This window comes from Lutjanus erythropterus, chromosome 1 (assembly GCF_056507025.1).
Source record: "Lutjanus erythropterus isolate fLutEry1 chromosome 1, fLutEry1.hap2, whole genome shotgun sequence".
Classification (NCBI taxonomy): domain Eukaryota; kingdom Metazoa; phylum Chordata; class Actinopteri; order Lutjaniformes; family Lutjanidae; genus Lutjanus; species Lutjanus erythropterus.
This window is the reverse complement of record NC_139317.1, coordinates 9,609,418-9,627,967: the sequence shown is the minus strand read 5'-3', so window position 1 is coordinate 9,627,967 and position 18,550 is coordinate 9,609,418. Positions and strand designations below refer to the sequence as shown.

At 37.1% G+C, this 18,550-nt stretch overlaps 1 protein-coding gene across 1 annotated transcript in view; it reads right to left on the bottom strand.

Moving 5' to 3' along the window:
* Positions 1 to 16,017, bottom strand: part of ddb1 (damage-specific DNA binding protein 1) — a 76,745-nt gene extending 60,728 nt beyond the window's left edge. Inside the window, exons 1-6 of the mRNA XM_084737538.1 lie at positions 15,861 to 16,017; positions 13,450 to 13,598; positions 11,467 to 11,583; positions 10,815 to 11,036; positions 7,401 to 7,515; positions 6,785 to 6,882 (exon numbers count right to left, since the gene is read on the bottom strand). Of these exons, the coding sequence (XP_084593664.1) occupies positions 6,785 to 6,882; positions 7,401 to 7,515; positions 10,815 to 11,036; positions 11,467 to 11,583; positions 13,450 to 13,598; positions 15,861 to 15,921 (762 nt within the window). The 5' untranslated portion in view covers positions 15,922 to 16,017. The remainder of the gene's footprint in view (positions 1 to 6,784; positions 6,883 to 7,400; positions 7,516 to 10,814; positions 11,037 to 11,466; positions 11,584 to 13,449; positions 13,599 to 15,860) is intronic.
* Between the last annotated feature and the right edge of the window lie 2,533 nt (positions 16,018 to 18,550).

Genomic DNA, 18,550 nt, shown 5'->3' with positions numbered 1-18,550 from the left:
TGCAGATATATGAAAAATACAGCCCAGGACTGGATCTGGCCCACTGAAAGGTTCCATGTAGCCCGCAAGGCCATCATAAGAACTCAGAAATACTGCAGTTAACATAATTTCAAGCACTTTTCAAATTTTTTCCAGCTTTTCCCACCTTACACCTTACAAATAAAGGTACTTCGCTGACCAAATCACCTGGCACTTTTAATTTATGCATTGCCCTAACTGTGATAATGTTGTGCAAACTCAATACTTTAGTGATGTTAATATGATCAAAACTTATGAATAAGGTGATTTTATATTGAACTGTAACGCCACACGTCATATAACATTTGTCCTGTCCATGCGTGGGGGGCTTTTTCTACATAGACTGTATTAAAAGACGCCTGAGGGATCTCCTCGGCGGGCATAAATATGCCATTAGAATCAGGAATTGCAATTATGCCAAGGCTAGACACTTTAGTGCAGACGTTGGCCAAACACGGCCCAGGGGCTGGATTCTGGCCTCTGAGAGGGTCCATGTAGCCCGCAAGGCCATCATAACAAATTAGACATACTGCAATGAAAAATTCAGGGACCCTACACCTTTTCCAAAGTTACAAAGCACTTTTCAGGAATCTTTGAGATGCATTTTTAAGCTTTGCAGCATCTTAAAACTGTGGTAAATTATACATTTCTTTACATTTATATACTCAAAGTGATTATGCTGTGGCTGGAATTTTAAGCAGCACAAAACATATAAACCACATTACCCATCAGTACACATCTGCACTGGCTACCAGTTAGATTTAGAGCTGATTTTAAAATGTTATTGATTACTTTTAAAGCATGAAACAGTCCAGACTCCAGCTACATTGGGTACCACAAAATGAACCACTGCCATGAACCTTTCATGATACGGTGCTTGAGTATTGATGCAGTATCACAAAAAACAATATTCAAGTGTATCAATATTTTCTTACACTGCTATATTGTACAGTAATTGAGTGGCAAAGATGAGTTGTAAAAAAAAGTAAAGTTTGACCCTGAATATATGATATTTAAAAAGACATGGACTCCAAAGTATTTCTTAGATTTGTCTCTGGTCTACAGCAGTCTGATCAATTTCTAATGACCCCCCTCCTATGCTACTGCTTCCTTATTGCCTTATTGAGCATAAAAGACATTGAACACATTAAACCTTTAGTCAGGTGGGAGACAGAATACAGAAATTTAACCAAAGGGAAACTTTTTGGATCCATCGACTGGATGTGTTGAAGGTCTCTCTGAGGTATAACTTCACATGTTTTCTGTAAAGATTTTTTTCTGTAATGATTTGTTATTTTCCTCTGTAGAGGCTTCCCTGTTTTTTTTGCCTCACAGCCTGTTTAAATTTATATATGGGCATTCAGCCTCCATTTCTAATGTATAAAAAACATTTATCTCATGTTATTTTGTTTTTCAGTTGTTCAACTTGTTATGTTATTGTCTAGGTAATGTGATTTCTTTCCATTGGCTGCTGCTACTAACTACATGTTGTTACATCTGTTTTTGTCTGTTCAAAGCCCTGGTCAAAACATTTTGGTATTTTAAATCATTTACCCATTACAATAAAGACTTTTCAGAGACTTCATTTACTACAATAAATAATTTCAAAAAATGAGCAAATCGTCACATTTAAGCAGCTGCAACAAGCAAATATTTGACATCGTTGCTTTAAGATGACTGAAACAATTATTTGATCATCAAAATACTTGGCAACTAATTATTTTTCTATCAACTAATCAGTTAATCGAGTAACTGTTGCAGCTCTGCCTTATCCAAAGAGCACCTGTATGTGATCACTAAAAAGACCCAGCAGCGCTTTGCACCATTATCTTCACCTCTGAAACACATCTTTGATATTTCTGTACTGACTTATCAGCAGACATACACACAGATACGTCTGTGATCAGCTGATACTGGCTGATAAAAATCTAAATCAAACTGGCTGAGATTCATGAGTTCTGCTTATAATTACAGGCTTTTAATTTCAGACGTCTGTGGTCTGATCAATGCATGTTGGCATATTACACAATATTATTTAAAATGTGCTCTCTTAGGATATTTATCAACAATCTTATTGATATTAGTCATTATAATTTGGTGCAAAAACTGAAGAAATGACATGAAAAGATGATGTGAGCCCACACTTTTGAACATTTTGCCTTGTCAACTGTTTATGTAACCCAAATAGATATTGATAGCAATACAGCTGCAATAATGAATCGATTATGAACTGATTATTAGTCCAACTATTTGATAATCAATTAATCATATTTTGTACGAAGAAAAAGAAAATTCTCTTCTTTCTGTTTCTTTAATTTGAATATTTTCCAGTTTCTTTTTGTGACAGTAAACTAAATGTATTTGGTTTGTGGAAAAAAACAAGACATTTGAAAACGTCATCTTGGGCTTTGGGAAACACTGATCAGCATTTTTCACCATTTTCTGGCTTTTTCTGACTAAACAACGAACCGATTAATCAAGAAAATAAATCGACAGATTAATCAACAATGAAGATAATAGTTAGTTGCAGCCCTGGATAGCAGTATGGTTTGTATTAGCACCGGTTCTCGACAACCATGCCTAATCATCCAAAAATAAAACTGCAAAGCCACAGAGTGAAGGAAGGGAGGTTAAAGAACTATAATAACATATAACACGTCTTCTTTCACTTTCCACTTGAACAAAACTCCTTTTAGATATTGTCAGAGTCACTGTGAGCGTTCAGCCCTGGTTAGACTCCGGCCGCCTCACACAACATGAGTCTAACCAGACTGGGCGACACCAAAACACGTTTGTAAAAAAAAAAACATCTTAGGAGCTTTAAACTGCAGTTGCCTGTCTTCATTATAGCTACAAGATAAGCTGGAGAGAATAGTAGCCATGATTGGAATTGGCATTAAAATCACGTAGCGTGACTGAGCTTGCTCCACTTTCCCTTCAACAGAAGGTATTGTTATTGTCGTTGTCTACTGTACAAGCCGAGTCAATTTCTCACTTGATCGAGCCTTTACAAAACTTATTTTCACAATCCTCCTGCCTGTGGTGTTGCTTACATCTCCTGTCAAACCATGGAAACACGTTTATTTTCCACAAACCCTCTAGCATCCCCTTCGACTGAAAGGCAGGTAATTAGGTTGTTAGATTCTACAAGCGAAACCAGTGTGCTGGCTCACCATAGACCAGTCTACAAACAAGTATTATATAAGCTCAGACACATTCAGCAGACCTCCACATGGCAGAGCCTTTGGAGTTTCACATAAGTTTTTCACTTCTGTGCTCAAGAGTGACAATTTATTAATTAGCTGCCAAAAACGTTGTTATACATCAAAGGATATGCGTCTGTGTTTTCTTGACACTGCTGAAAGGAGTATGTGTTTCAGCTGAATGTTAATGTTGCATTAGGTGTGGAAAAAAAAGACAAAAAATAAAACTTCATTTAGAGTGAGACTTCATTAGTCACACAGTGACAACAGATGCTCCACAACTTCTTCCCTCAAACATCTGCTGGGCGATGCCGGGCAACACTACAGTGGAAGCCGAGTCGTAACAAAGACGTGACAGCTTGCAAGACAATTGTGAGTTGGGTAAGCGTGCACGTGCAGGCTCTTTAAGGTTTTTAAAGACGGAACCGATCAGCTGCTACGAGCTGCAGCATCAATGATGATTAGGCAACAATGAGACAACAGCCAGAATGGAAGCGGGACACAAAATTAGCACCAGCCACATGCTGGTAGAATATGCAAGTGGCTGGAAGATTTGCTTCACTCACCAGCCAAAAAACAAAAGGTAATCTATTCCATTTGGCTGGTGGACAAAAAGGTTAATTTGCACCCCGCTTGGGAGCATCTGATTTTATACTTATGTTGCACTTCCTCCTGCAGCAGCTTCGTTTTAAAAGCATTTAAGTGGAGAAACATGAGGTGAATTTTATTATGAGTTAGTTACAGGAAATGCAATGTGCTTGTCAGCGAGATTAGAACTGACTACCACTGCTCATCAAAACTCTGTCTACTTCTCAGTGAGGTAACTAACTGAGCCCTGCTGTTCGACGAAGTGTAGTTGAGCTGGATCGATATATAAAAGCCAACTGATATTGTCTGGCTAGTGTTGGCCTATCACAACTATATTGTTATTGTCATATATGTTGTCCCGAATCTTTTTCTTTTTTCTGTTAGAGAACATAAGGCATATTGTTTTTACTTTTTAGCTTTATGGGTTCTAGTGTGCAGCATAAAATCAGATAAATTACTACCAATTACTGTCTGACTTCATTATTAAAAATAACAGTAGTTAGTTTGGCTGCACCAGCTGCCTTCTTCTACTCTTACCACATTTCACCAAATCAACCAGGACTGAAAGTTTAAGAGGGGGGTCGGTTATTCTTTGTTTTTTTAAGGTTTTTAGATCTTGCCAGAGTTTAGTCTGGACTTATTTTTTGCCAATATAGTTTTTAATATTCCAGACTTCAGGCTATATAGAACAACTACTGGACATATGTGTGACGTATCCATACCACGCTTAAATTGTGCCTTGTTTCATGTCATTTAACCACTAGAGTGCCAAGTTTACATACATTAGTCACCTATAATTGATCACACGGTAAAATATTAGACTGACTTTATGAATAGTTTCATCATGATGAGTCCACATGAGCACTCTCACTCGCTCGCTCTCTGTCTTTCTTTCTGCTGCGACTACGAGACTGCGTCACGTTTCTCTTGTCAGCTGGAAAGAGACATTTCTCACTGCAGAAATGGTGCTGTGTGACCGGAACCATACACTTTAGTGATGAATCGATCTTCAAGCACTTCACTTCAACAGATCATGCAAACTGTGAACTGCTTTTATTTCCTCACTTGGAGAAAAAGCAGAGTCTTTCTTGTGCGCCCCAAAGCTCTACACCCAAGTAATCCTCTCTTTGTCCTTTTTCCTCATCCAGACACCCAGGGGATTTGAACATATATAGCAAAACAAAAGTTGTAACTGCTAATTTAACATACCAGAATTAAATCCTGCAGCGCTCCTCTCAAGGCTGTATATAGTGCCACTCGACCAGACGAGCCAATTAATTCTTGCAAGTCACAGTTTAATTCAGCCCTATGTGCAGCGTGCAGCAAACATCGATATTAAATAAAAACATTCAGTTTTCTTTTAAATATACTATTTTATTTTTTATATTTATATGGTCTGCATGGGATATTTCTCACTGCACATTCTGGCTGTTTTTATTTTCATCTGCCAGACAATTACGAATTATGAAATACTGGCACAGCTTCCCTGTAGTGCTCCATATGCACTCCAGTACAAAACTTTAGCATCAAATCGTATTTTTCCAACCCCTTCTAAAAAAAAGTTTAACCACATGACCTGATGTAGATTCTTTCATGATGACACTGCTACAAATAAACCCCCCTAGGTTGAGAGAGGGGAGGGCATCTGTGCTATAACCTATGTCACTGTTTTTTTACTAAAGACTCACTGGGTGCTTCCATTTGAAAAGCTGGAAAACGCAGTGGGAGTCGCATTTAAGGATTGTAAGTTTAACAGTAGGAAATGTAATTATTCCAGCATAAAAAATTCAAAATTCCATTCCAAAAAGTTCAAGTTCAGGAAGAGCCTTTGTTGAATGAACAAAGCACAAATAATTCACCTCTGTATCTGCCTAAAAAGTTAGTTATTATCAACATAGCAAGTAACTCAAGCAAAGACATTATTTCCTCATAATGAAGACAACAGAAAGCTGTGTAACTAAATTAAAGTTACAAAATCTGAAGTGTCCTTTCCAAAATGTATGAGACAACGGTACCAAAGCACAGCAAGACAGCGAGAGAACATCCTCTAATTATAGAAGCAGGATGCTGTTGAGGAGCTCCTTTGGGCCCCGAGCTTTGTTAAATATGAGCAGAGCAGTACAGGCTGCAACTTAATCTTGATGAGATAAAACTAAAAGCAGTGGTGTAGGGGGAGCTTAAGTCATCATCACAGCAGTTATTAACCTGCCTTTAAATGCAGCTCCAACATCTATCAAAAGATTCATCACAAACGTGTACACACCTTAGGGTCTGCTAAAAGTAGAAAAATATTAACATGCTCATATAATAAAGATGGTGGTGACAGTTTTACTAACACCATTTTTATTATACTTCATTATATCAAAGAGCAATGCATCAGGGACTTAATTTCTCACCTCCTTTTAACCTGACATAATTGTACTGAAGCATCTCCTACCCTCTGAACTGAACTGAACTTAGCTTTATTAATGTGCTAACAATCTGATCCTAATTACTTTTAGGCTGAAATCTGACCACTTAGATGAAAACAGACACCTGTGATGCTGCATTGCATCAAATCTTCCAAGGATTTTATATTACTTTTTTATCTATATTTTGGTTGTACTTGGTACAGAAATATTTATATTTGCTATGATGTAATTAAATGCAACACAAGGTTTTGTTTTAAATGAAGCTCATATACTCCTCTCTCTCTGCAGCTTTCCCTGCAGAGCTGGTAGCTTCACATGAGATGTCATTTGCTTTATCTCCCAATTATAAAAAGGAAAAAAAAATGTTCACATAACAATAATATACACTTAGAAAATAACATTATTCCGGGTGTGTTCTAAAATTCTACAGTATATAATAAACTGAAACTTAACTATTACAGTGTTCTTCCTTTGGACTGCTGAATAATGATCTAAATACTTTACTTTTCAATGAGACAAAAAAACAAAAACAGAGCACTATCAATGGCTATCATTTGTCTTTACCTTGATAGTAGGCGGTGCAATGGCCAAGTATTTGTCTCCATTGTGGTAGGTGATGGACTCTTGTCCTATGATTATAGCGCCACCGAATGGCTCTGGCACTGAAATACAAGCACATAGGCAAGAGAGTCAGTGCTAAACCTGTACAATGTTGGACAGAAACAATCTGTATGTTCTAAATAGTAGAGCAAGTAGAACTGCAACTAAAATATCAATTATCTTTGTCTTGATTGTATTTTTAATTTCTTCCATTCATGTTGTACTACAGACTTCTCAATATGCATTATATGTTTTCTATTGTGGACAACTGCTATGCTGTGGCTTGAAATGTCTTTTAATTTGCCACTGTTCATTTCTGTCCGACAAGCTGCTGAAATGATCCAACCACAAGATATAGAGCCTGATTGCACGTCCACGCACTGTTGTCTCTACCAATTAATAACTCATATCATCTTATCTTATCTAATCCTATTAAAACTAAATATCAGGGCTTTATTCAGATATTTTACATCAAGAAAAACAATCTGATGGAAAAAGTATTTGCAGTGCTTCATTTTCTGTTCTAATTAATTGATTTATTTATCATTTCAGTCATGTATACAGTATAAGCTCTGATTACCTGGGATGACCATGGACGCTTCAGCCTCCACGTTCTCCTGTTTCCAGGGGCCCTTGTTGAACTCCTTCTCCCTCAGAGAAACCTCGTAGGTCTTCACATGACGTCCCTGAGGATCCTACAATCAACAAGAGGATAGCACGTTACATTTTTCAAAGAAATGTCTGGAATGAGAAAATACGACATTGGGTTAAGAAGTTTGAACAAAATTAAAATGTTCCCTGTGAAATTTTAGACCTCCAGTAGCTATAAAGGCATTCTTGCACGAGAGAGTCCCCGTCACGTGCACGCTTATGAGGACAAACATGCACATGCACGCAGATGATGCGCTACACAGTGCTACCAGTGGTGGTACGCTATTACACTTGTCACCGAGTGGCAGTCACAGGCCAAGATATGCTGCAATGCCCAACAAAAGCAGGGAACAGAGGACTAAAATGCACTGACATCTGTGGGACTCGATGCAAATCTTGGAGGAATGGGCACTTTAAACTTTGCTTCGGGTGGGATGAAAATTTTAGAAATCAGCTGCTCCTTTATCTGCGAGTCAATGATGACTGTCTTGACATTTTTATTGGTTTATTAAAAATAAACACCGCATGAACAGATCAGACATTACTCAAGTCCTCTTACATGACTGTGAACTACACTGAACCTGAGCACGTTCATTGGTGTTGTCATGGACACACATGCAAAGTACAGGGTCTCAAAATGACCAAACAGAACCATCATTTTGCCAAATTAACTACAAAAATCAGATGAAGGTCTTTAAATGCAGAGGAGAACCTAATTTCTCTGTGTTATTACCAACAGGCACATGCCAGTGGACTGCATTGGGACTGGGACCCAGTGCAGATCTCACAGGAGCAAACACTTTAATTTTAAGGAGTAGGTGGTCTGGAACACACACATTGCAGGAGCAGACGGTAATGGTCAAGAAATCCAGCAGGAGCAGACTGGAGTGGGATTAAGAAAACAGGTCCATGGAGGGCTCTAGCAGGTAAGAAGAGGACTGCAATCTAGTGAGCATGGATGTAAAGAACGCTGGATTTAAAGTATTTAGGAAGGAAATGCACTCGACTAGAGTTACACCTAACAATTATTTTTTAAACTATTAATCTATCAATTATTTTTTCAATTCATCTAACAATTATTTTTGTATCATTCAAAAATATAAACATTAATTTAGCCAAAATTCATACCAAAAACTTGTCTTATTAATATTTCAATATTTTATTCAATCATAAGCATGAAAAACAGACACATAAATAATAGTGGCATATTTCAAAAATAGTCTAATTTCCACCTTATTTAATAGACTCCATGTCAGATGCCTGATCAGAAAATGTTGGATCTCAAATTCAAAAGGAGGTATGATGCATATTAATTTAATAACTAATCACTGGAAACTCTTTACTGACCTGAAAAATCAGTATTTTGTTTTAAAACTTAGACTGATCATTACATGCAGTTATTTTATCACTAGAGTCATATGCAGGTAAGATGATCACTGGCAGTGTATTTTTGCATCAGTGTGGAGCAAAGAAAATACTTTTTGTTGTTTTTCTTGTGACTGAAATGCAGACAGTCTGTAACCTTATTTTTAGCCATTTCTGACTCATATGCAGCTGATAAAGTGAACAGAAAGTACAAAAACAGCCGACTAACACCATTAGATGACGTATGGTGTAAAGTTAACAGCAGCGGTGCAGACATCACTTTTAACACGGGGGTGATGAAGAAACTTCTAGAAGATCTAATTAAAGTGACGTACTAACAGAAACACATTTCACTTGTTGATAATCTATATCGTGTTATGAAACCATGCTCTGACTGGGCGCAGCAGTTCATAACAACGTGTCATTGCACGATATGCAAATTGACGTATTTTCGATGACATGAATTACATCAATGACAAACTGCCCCAGCACCGCACACAATATGTTTCTTTGACCCCAAGACATTTGTTTCTACTGCATGGTAAGGCTCAGCTGGACTCAACTCATTTTTGGCACCTTCCTTTTCACTTTCCACTGCAGATAATTCCCACTTAATTTAGGCAGGATTTTTACGGATTATGGATTCTTGATTCTCGGTATGTGGCTATTTGGGTTTGGGAAATTCTACCTCAGACGACGAGACAACTCCGGTTGCTCCATGTTGTACTGGTGATGATTCTCTCTATCAACCTTTTCGTATCCGCCCAGCTCGCTTGGAATCTCAACCGAGGTGACGCCAAAAAAAAGCACCAGGTACCACATACTATCCACAACTTTTGCCAAAGGAAAATTAAAAAAAAAAAAAGAGCAGCTCCAAGCAAGTTGAGTCAAGTAGAGACAAACCATGCAGTGTAAATGAGGCCAAGGATACACACAATGCATTTTGGTGAGTACAGCTGATCATTTACAAGAAAAAAAATCCCAAGGGGCCCCTTAAACTTCACTGTAAAACTGCTTTTTATCTGCTGTCACACAACAATACAATACAGAGTTGAGATAATAATTAAAAAAACGCACACAATAAATAAATACTAAAGTTATGAATGGATTTTTAATTAGAATATCAGTTCTTTTATGGCTGGGCAGCGTGAGCTAATATTTATATCATGGTATAACTTGGAATACAGATGGTAACAGTACTCATTGTATATTTGGATTTCTTACTGTACTTGTATTATTAGAACATATTATACCGTCCACCAAATTTGTATGTATTCATTTTCCAATACCCTAAAAATCCCTTCAATCAAGTGAACCCCAGGTTTTACTGTTACTGAAGCTGCTGGACAGCAGGAATTATTAGTATGACACATCAAAGGACATGACTGATTGATGTCTTATTTTTTATCCCCACCCACATTTTCAGGAACCCTGCCTGGTTAGAAGGCTATTCTTACCCTCCTTTAGGTTGGTTATTGAGGCTATTTTGCAAGATTATATGAATACAGGTGTGCCTTAAGATTTTGGCCTACTGTCTTACAGTAACCAGACACACTAGATGGTTTGTTACACAGATCCATCTGGGAAGTCATCCTTAGAAACTGTCTGGAAAAGGGCACGCACTTTCAAAAAACACTTTGCCGGTGACTGGATGAACCATCTGTCTATCACGTCTAACACAGGCTGACTTCAACCAATGAGATCTGAGCTGAAGCATCAAGAAAAGCCTTCAGTACCATTCTTTACTCTTCTTTCAATACTCTCAAAGTCTAATATAACTGATGCTATGGCAGTACCAATGCTAGCCTCTGTCATCACACCTAAAACCACGCCTGCAGCTGCCAGTAGTCCCTCCTAGGACACTGACTGGCTGCACCTCTTTCGGTGCGGACACAACTTGAAGCCTGGCAAGATGGATTCTTGCATGATGTCATGAACTTGCAAATCAAGCTGCCTCACAAGGTAACTCTTACAGTACCTGGTAGATGAAGCAGACGGTCGGGGCCTGGCAGCCATACAGGAAGTGAACATCGATGACCTGCAGTTCCTCCAGTCTGATGTTGAAGGCCTTGAGCTCCCGGTTGTCCCGGTCCAATGGGATCACCTTGAACAAACCGTCATACAGCCGCAGGCCAATCATACGGCATTCTGGGTCTACAATTCCGATAATACCAGTCTCTGAAGGGCGCCCAATACGATCCTGCAAAAAAAAAAGTATTTGGTTTAGAAAGTTGAAGGCCAGCAGTGTACTCTGGATGAAATTCAGGTTTAATGTGTTGTCAGACTGCTGTTGAATTCAGTATAGACAGTAACCTTGATGAGCTTTTATACTTAACACTGAAGAATTGCACAACCTTGCTGATATGAACCCTCTCAAAGAAAATAACCACACTAAAATGGTTGCCAATTGAAATCAGAGCACATTTTATTAACATTATTCATAATAGGACTGTTAAAACTTCTATCGAGAGTGAACTAGTGCATTTAATAAAGATTACTGAGAGGTCAAAGTACATAGTGTTCTTCATATGAACAAACACAAAACACTGAATCACCTGAAATACATATTTATTGAGTAGACATAACAACACAGTGAATTTCAAGAATAATTTTTGTACTGTCTCACCCACCTGGACGTTGCCATGGGCACGGGTGATGATATCAATGCTCTCCCCATTCTGTTTGTATTCTAGGATGCAGGCATTGTACTTGGATGTGAGAATGAACAGCAGGTCTTTGCTCTCACCCTGAACAAACAGAAAAAAAAAAGACACCAAAGTCATCAAAGACCAAACATGCAGGGGCCTGCTTCCATTTTAATGAAACCGGCTCAACACAACAGGCTGTGGCACTGCTGCTGATGAGCCATCTGATTTGCCACCACCAGCCTAATTAGTAGGGACAGACTTGACTAGTCTATGAATCTATTATAAAGTCAACAGCCACTGTTCTACTTTATTGAGACTCTTCAACTTATTCTTTTTCTTTCCCCTTAAGATTTATAATAACCACTAACATCTGGGATGTTTGTTTTTTTCCTTTTTAATGACGAAGAAACATTCTAATCAAAAACTTTAGTTTTCAGACAAAAATGTTACATGTTGGAAAAAACAAACATCAACTAGCTACAAAAGACCAAAAATATATTTTAGTCTATTTTTTTTACACTTGGAAAGAAATTGATGTACATTCCATTTCAAATAACAAGGTTTATTACAGAAATAACTATAAAAATTAGCAGAAGGTGTAACTACAAATACATAAAAACATCATGTAGATAAAGTAATTTATTTAGCAATAAATACTTATTCTAGCACTCTTTGCACTCTGTTTCCTCACACTATTGCACTCTTGACCTGAATACAGACATTATACAGTATACTGTTATCTATTCATTGTATTCAACTGAATACAGCACAAACAACAGGATTTTTAATGTTCAGCTTCCTTGTTTTTTGCACATATGTACTCATTTTGAGTTAATGCCTGCAACATGTTTCCAAAAAGTTGGGACAGGAGCAACAAAAGACAGGGAAAGCTGTGAAACGCTCAAAGGGGTATCCTCATAAGGGTCATTCACAAGCATGGATGGGGTGAGGTTCACCACCTTATGAAAAACTGTGTTGGCAAATAGTCCGAAACTTTAAGAACGACGTTTCTCAACACAAAACTATCTACAATCCATAATGTCACTAAAAGATTCAGATAATCCAGAGAAATCTCTTCATGTAACACTGAATGCCTGTGACCTGTGACTCCTCTGGCTACACTGCATTTAAAAAGGGCATCAAAAACCCACATAATTGTATAAATGATACTACATGGGGTTGGGAACATTTTGGAAAACCATTAACAGTAAACACAGCCTGTAACTGCATCTACAAATCACATTAAGACTCTACCGTGCAAAGAAAAAGACATATATCAACAACATCCAGAAATGCTGCTGACTTCTCTCAGGCCCGAGTTCATCTGAGATGGACTGAGAGAAAGTGAAAAAGTGTGCTGTGGTCTGACAAGGCCTTGTTTCACTTTGTTTTCATAACTCATGGATGTCGTGTCATCATATTTTTCTAAATTGTAAATTCATACGGAGGACATCAAAACTATGAAATATGGAATTCTACGGAGTCATGTAGTAAGCCAAAAATGTGAAAAGGCAAAATATGTTTCACAAATTAGATTCTTAAAAAGCAAAAAGGGCAATGTCCTCTGCATTTGCAATCAAAGATTTAATAACACTGTTCTTAAATCTTTGATTGGACGTGCAAAAGGCAGTGTGCAAGAGCCTTTTTTCTTTTTATTGTCAATCTATGGTCTACTCTTACACACCTGTTGACCTACAAGTGTGCAGAATTCTTTTGGTCTTTGATATTTAAGATTCTTCAAAGAAGCCACCTTTTGCTTTGATGACAGCTCTACACACTGTTGGTATAATCTGAACCATTTCTTATAAATAATAAAGAAAAAAAAGTGTGTCCAAACTTTCGACTGGCACTGTAGGTGTACACGTTTGGAAAAAAAGCTGAGTCTGGTTTCGATTCTGGTTTTGATATAATTATTTAGTGAGACTGACAAGTTGACCAGTTGTTCAAACAGCCAACAACACGTACCTTTGGCCTGAAGAGCTCCATGACAGCAATCTTTCCATACATGCCCACTTCTTTGACGGGCCGCAGCCCTTCTGCTGTGACCACATAGATCTCCAACCGTGTGTTTTTAGCTATGAGCAGATTGAGGTCCTCTGCAGAGGTGAAATGACCTGCAAACACACCAACATTAATGTATTAATGACATAGTCGTTTAGGTGACAGTAGCAAATAAATGATGATTAAGAAAGGTGAACAAATATCGGCAATGGGGCTGGAGAAAAATATGGACGACATAAAAACTAAAATAAATAATATTCTTGACCAAATGTTTTTATTGAGTGTGTTGCTTTATTTAGAGCATAATTACTGCTGTTTCTAAAAGACATTTAGACCAGGGTGGCTTATTCAGAATTAGAATTGGAATGATGTGAAAAACGAGAAGCAAAAAAAGTCCACTACAGAACTTAGCAGAATTTATTTATTTCATTTGTTGGTTATTTTTTGATGAATAACTGAAACAATTTATTATTGCCAAGGAAACTCATTTCATTCTGCTCTAACAGTCACATGAAATTAGAAACTTTCATCACAGTTATTACTGAAACAACTAGTTCATTAGTCAATTAGTTGGCAAACAGAATAACTGCATGGACTACTTAATCATTTAAATGTTTATTATATCTGCATCTGCAGAACAAACAGCTGCTGTAGTTAATAACCTCAGATCTAAGAAATATTATGATTTAGGAATATTGTGTTCTTATGAAGGAAATACATCTAACCTCACATATCTGTACTTTTTTTTTTTTTGCTACTTTGCACTTCTGAGCTGTTGGACTATTGACAGACACCATTTATACTGCTCACTACTTCATCACTACTCCATTGCTATTTTATTTCATCTATTCTTACCCTATTTATTGATTCCATGGCATTGCGTACGGAAGTTGCAGACAAAATCTTGTTTTACTAGCACAATGAGAAGGATATTCTATTATGTAAAACCATCCAAGATTTGCTTGTTGATAAAAAACCTCTTCATTCAATAATCTGTGTTTTTTGACTGTTGGTCAAACAAGGGCTGCATGAATATGATAAAAATATCATGTTGCCATAACTTCAGCAAATTTTGCAATTGCGATATGATTCATGATTAGTGGACATGATCTTTTTTGCATCACAATTTTCATTTTCATTGAAAAAAAATATTTAAAGGCATGATGATGTGACATGATGTTTTCCTACATCTGAAGAACAAGATTTGTGTACAAGGGCATTTCTGCAGCACCACTGTACTTCATTATGATGCTGTTTTGTCACACATTTTTCCTTTATGGGAATATTGCAGCTTCTGCAATCTGGATGTTGCGCTTGGCCATACTGTAGTTTTATTAATACTTTAAATTTATTGGGCAGCCCTAGGTTGAACATATATGATGGTTATTACTGAAACAACTTGTTGATTAATAAAGTAACTGGTCAACAGAAAATTTGTAGTGATTACTTAATCATGTAAGTGTTTATTAAGTGAGGAAAAGGCATTTGCTTAATATTAAAAATGTGTAAATTTACTGACTCTCCAGTTATAGACATTCAGTCATGAAAACCGTTCATCTCTATTTGAAATTTAAATCTACATCACCACAGTATGTTGTGAATTAGAATGAGAGCTAGCAGAGAAGCATTTTCATATAGATACGGGAATAAATAGGGACTGCAAGTCATGTTTTCTTAGTTAATGATCATATTATTACTTTTGGAGGAAATATTGCCAAAAGCAGAAGGGAGGTACGCAACGAAGTTAGAACAATCATTTCATGTGTATTTGTCAAATGTTAAGCTTAATGTAAAACAGCGGTAAAACGCGTTGAATGTGAATGGGGAATAATACTTATTATCACATAGTTCACGGGCTGCGCGATGACTGAATAACACCACCTAAATCTTGGTTTCACTATCTTTACGTATCCTGTATTTTGCGGCCCATATTAAATTAAACGACAACACCAGATATCTGCTATGAAGATCTTTGAGAAAACAGACTGCCAAAAATGCTCTGCCTGTGTGTTTAATGCAGTTTGCGGTAACTATGTGGTGATATGATCATGTTTGTTAGCAAGACGAAACGCATTTCAATCTGTGGTTACCAAACTAGGCACGACGTCGGCTAACGTTAAATGCAAAAGAAAATCCAACGACGGTTATGCGCGTTAGAACAGACACGACATAAACAGATAAGAGACGTTTGTGCCATGACTTGCATACAGAAGAGTGTGCTTCGTTTAGCAAGTAAACATTTGACTTAGCAAAACAAAAGCTAGCGGCTACCGCAGGCCCGTCTGCAGCACTTTACTTGCAGCGCGGGAGCTCAGCTAGCACGCAGGTGGCAAATGTTTTATTACTGCACAAAACAACACGGAGCGGAGGTTTACCTGTGATGCAGGCGTTCACTGCCGTTGGTTTCTGCGCTGTTACCACGTAGTTGTACGACATTTTTGACAACAACAAAAGACAAACACCAGAGTAGTGTTTTAATCTCACAAAACTGACAAAATCATTGATAATAAAACTCCCGGAAGTAGTTAGCGGAGCCGTTTAGGGATGGAGCGTAAGCAAGGTAACGGCGACTGAGTCTGCGCTGGAGCGCCCCCTGGTGTGGCGGAGGCTGGCCTACATGATGTGAGGCACATGGGGACGTTAGCCAGGATTAACCCTTTAGATTTTTTGTGCCAGGGAAGTTTTTCTCCTTTATCTCTTATGAAGAACTTCCACGTACAAAGGGACAGAAAAAAATGTTAAAAATTATAAAGTAAAATAGAAGATTAAAATTAATATAAATATAACATTTTACAACCTGTTTTAATTGCTTTTTGTTTGCTTGAATTTTTTACTAAAGACAACAAAGCATGACTTCCTACCTGCTGATTTACATTTATTGATATGGAATTACACCATTATCACAATTAGGTTAATCATGCATTGTGGGGTGCGCTAATATCAGTCAATAATTTATCAGTACCTATATTTATTTATTTATATTTGTTGAAATTATTGGTTGTCCTATCAATATAAGCCATGAGAAGCAGATGACCATCAGTAATCCGTATCGGCTGATAAAAATAAACTTTGAACTACTTTGAAATGCCAAAGGATTGACAAGGATTTACAAAACTATGCTAAATGTATATTGATTACATCTGTTGACTACAATCTTCTGACCAGCTACTAAAGCCCTGTAATGTTTGTAAACTAGAAATCTGCCTATACATTGTATGTATTACTATACATGCCTTATTATTTACTAAGTAATTCTTCTTTATTCTTCCACTGCAGGGAGGAAGACTCCAGCGGTGATGCATGGCGACATGGGCATGAGAGTTAGGTCAGTATGGTGCTCTCACAAATGTGGAATGGTTTGGAAAACACCAGGACTGCAGTGAATCTTGAAAACAACAGCAGAGGCAGAAAGAATTTCTTCAAAAAAATGTAGTGAAAATGAAAAACACTTCTAAAACAAATTGTCTCAAACCATCCAGTTACTGAAAGTAAAAAACAGACTCATCTGGCCTCTGTAGTGCCTGTTGGTCTTTATTTAGATCAGGGCTGCCCAAAGTGGGGCACTCAGACCAAAGTTGCAATCTGCTTTTATTTTTGGTACTATATTTTGATAATTATACTTCTGTGCTCTTACTTGAGTAAATATTCGAATACGAGATGTCTACTTGCAGAGTATTTCTGTTGTTGAACTGTTGTACTATATTATTACTTTTACTGAAGTAAAGACTACCACTGGGAAGAAATGTACTTAAAAGAATATGTTTCTGCCTTTGTAACAATAGAACTGACCACATATTAAAATTCTTGGTATTATTATGGAAATCCTCATATCCTAATCCTAGTGTCAATAAAGCCAAAAGCAATTGCTATCGTCAGAGTCTTTAAAAGACAATTAGTGACATATTTTCTTACTTCACTGAATATTATGAACAGCAGTTCTGCTAAAAAGCTATTATTACTTCATGAATTGAATATAGCTTGGCTATACAGAATCTGAAAAGATCTTTCTGAATATGTTCTCATCTAATAAAGGAAATTATTTTAACCAGCATCGCCTTGGGTGGTGAATAGAGAGCTGAAGGTCTTGAAATTCACTCATTATTCACTTCCATTCAAATTTCTCAAAAGTACAGGACATCACCACACTTAACAAAGACACACAAAAATCCCACAACTGAAATGACCAAATATGCACCAAATTTGGCAGAAAACGTTGTGTTTGTATGTGCAATTGAATCATATAACTCCCTCAGCTGACTGAGAAAAGAAGTTACACAACAGCCCACTATGAGCTGTTGCATCACCAGCAAAGTTTCCTGTGAGAGCAGTGACCCCTGCTGCCTCAGAACAACTATTACAGACAGACTGCAGGAGCACAGTGTCTAATATCCCTGAGTATCCTACAATGCAGGAGAAACGGCGCTAAATATTTGATGAATAAAGAATTAAATCAGTGACACAAATTTGTATTTCATACCATGCAGTGGTAACAACAACAATAAAAGCAGATGTATATATTATGTTATTCTGTTTGTTGTTATTTACTTTTATTTGTTGGAGTTATTTTGTTGTTTATTCGTTTATTTATTTATTTATTTGGGGACAATATATGTAGACATTGTTACATTTAAAAGCAAAATGCAATGTACATAGGACTTCCAGCTAATTTGCAGTCCTTGTCCCTGGTTAGGATTTTAAAGGATAAAACACAAGATACATCACTCTAAAACAGACATTGAAACTAACAATCAAATTGACAAACAGTAACACAAACAACGACTGAAAACAAAGAAACACTACAAACGTAACAGAGCCAACAAATGACTACTACACAATAAGTGAAACAACAATTACAGAATATCAAACTCTACTACAAACTTAAACAATGATTGAACACAAACACCCACTACAAACACTGACGACAGTTAAAAACAACAAACAGAAAAGAGAGTATACAAACTTGATTCACTTGATTTTCTAAGCTGTCTTTAAAATCCTCCCCTAAATTGCTTTTGAGTTATTACTGCTAGGTCAGTTCTGCAATTGATATTTCAGATTTTACTTG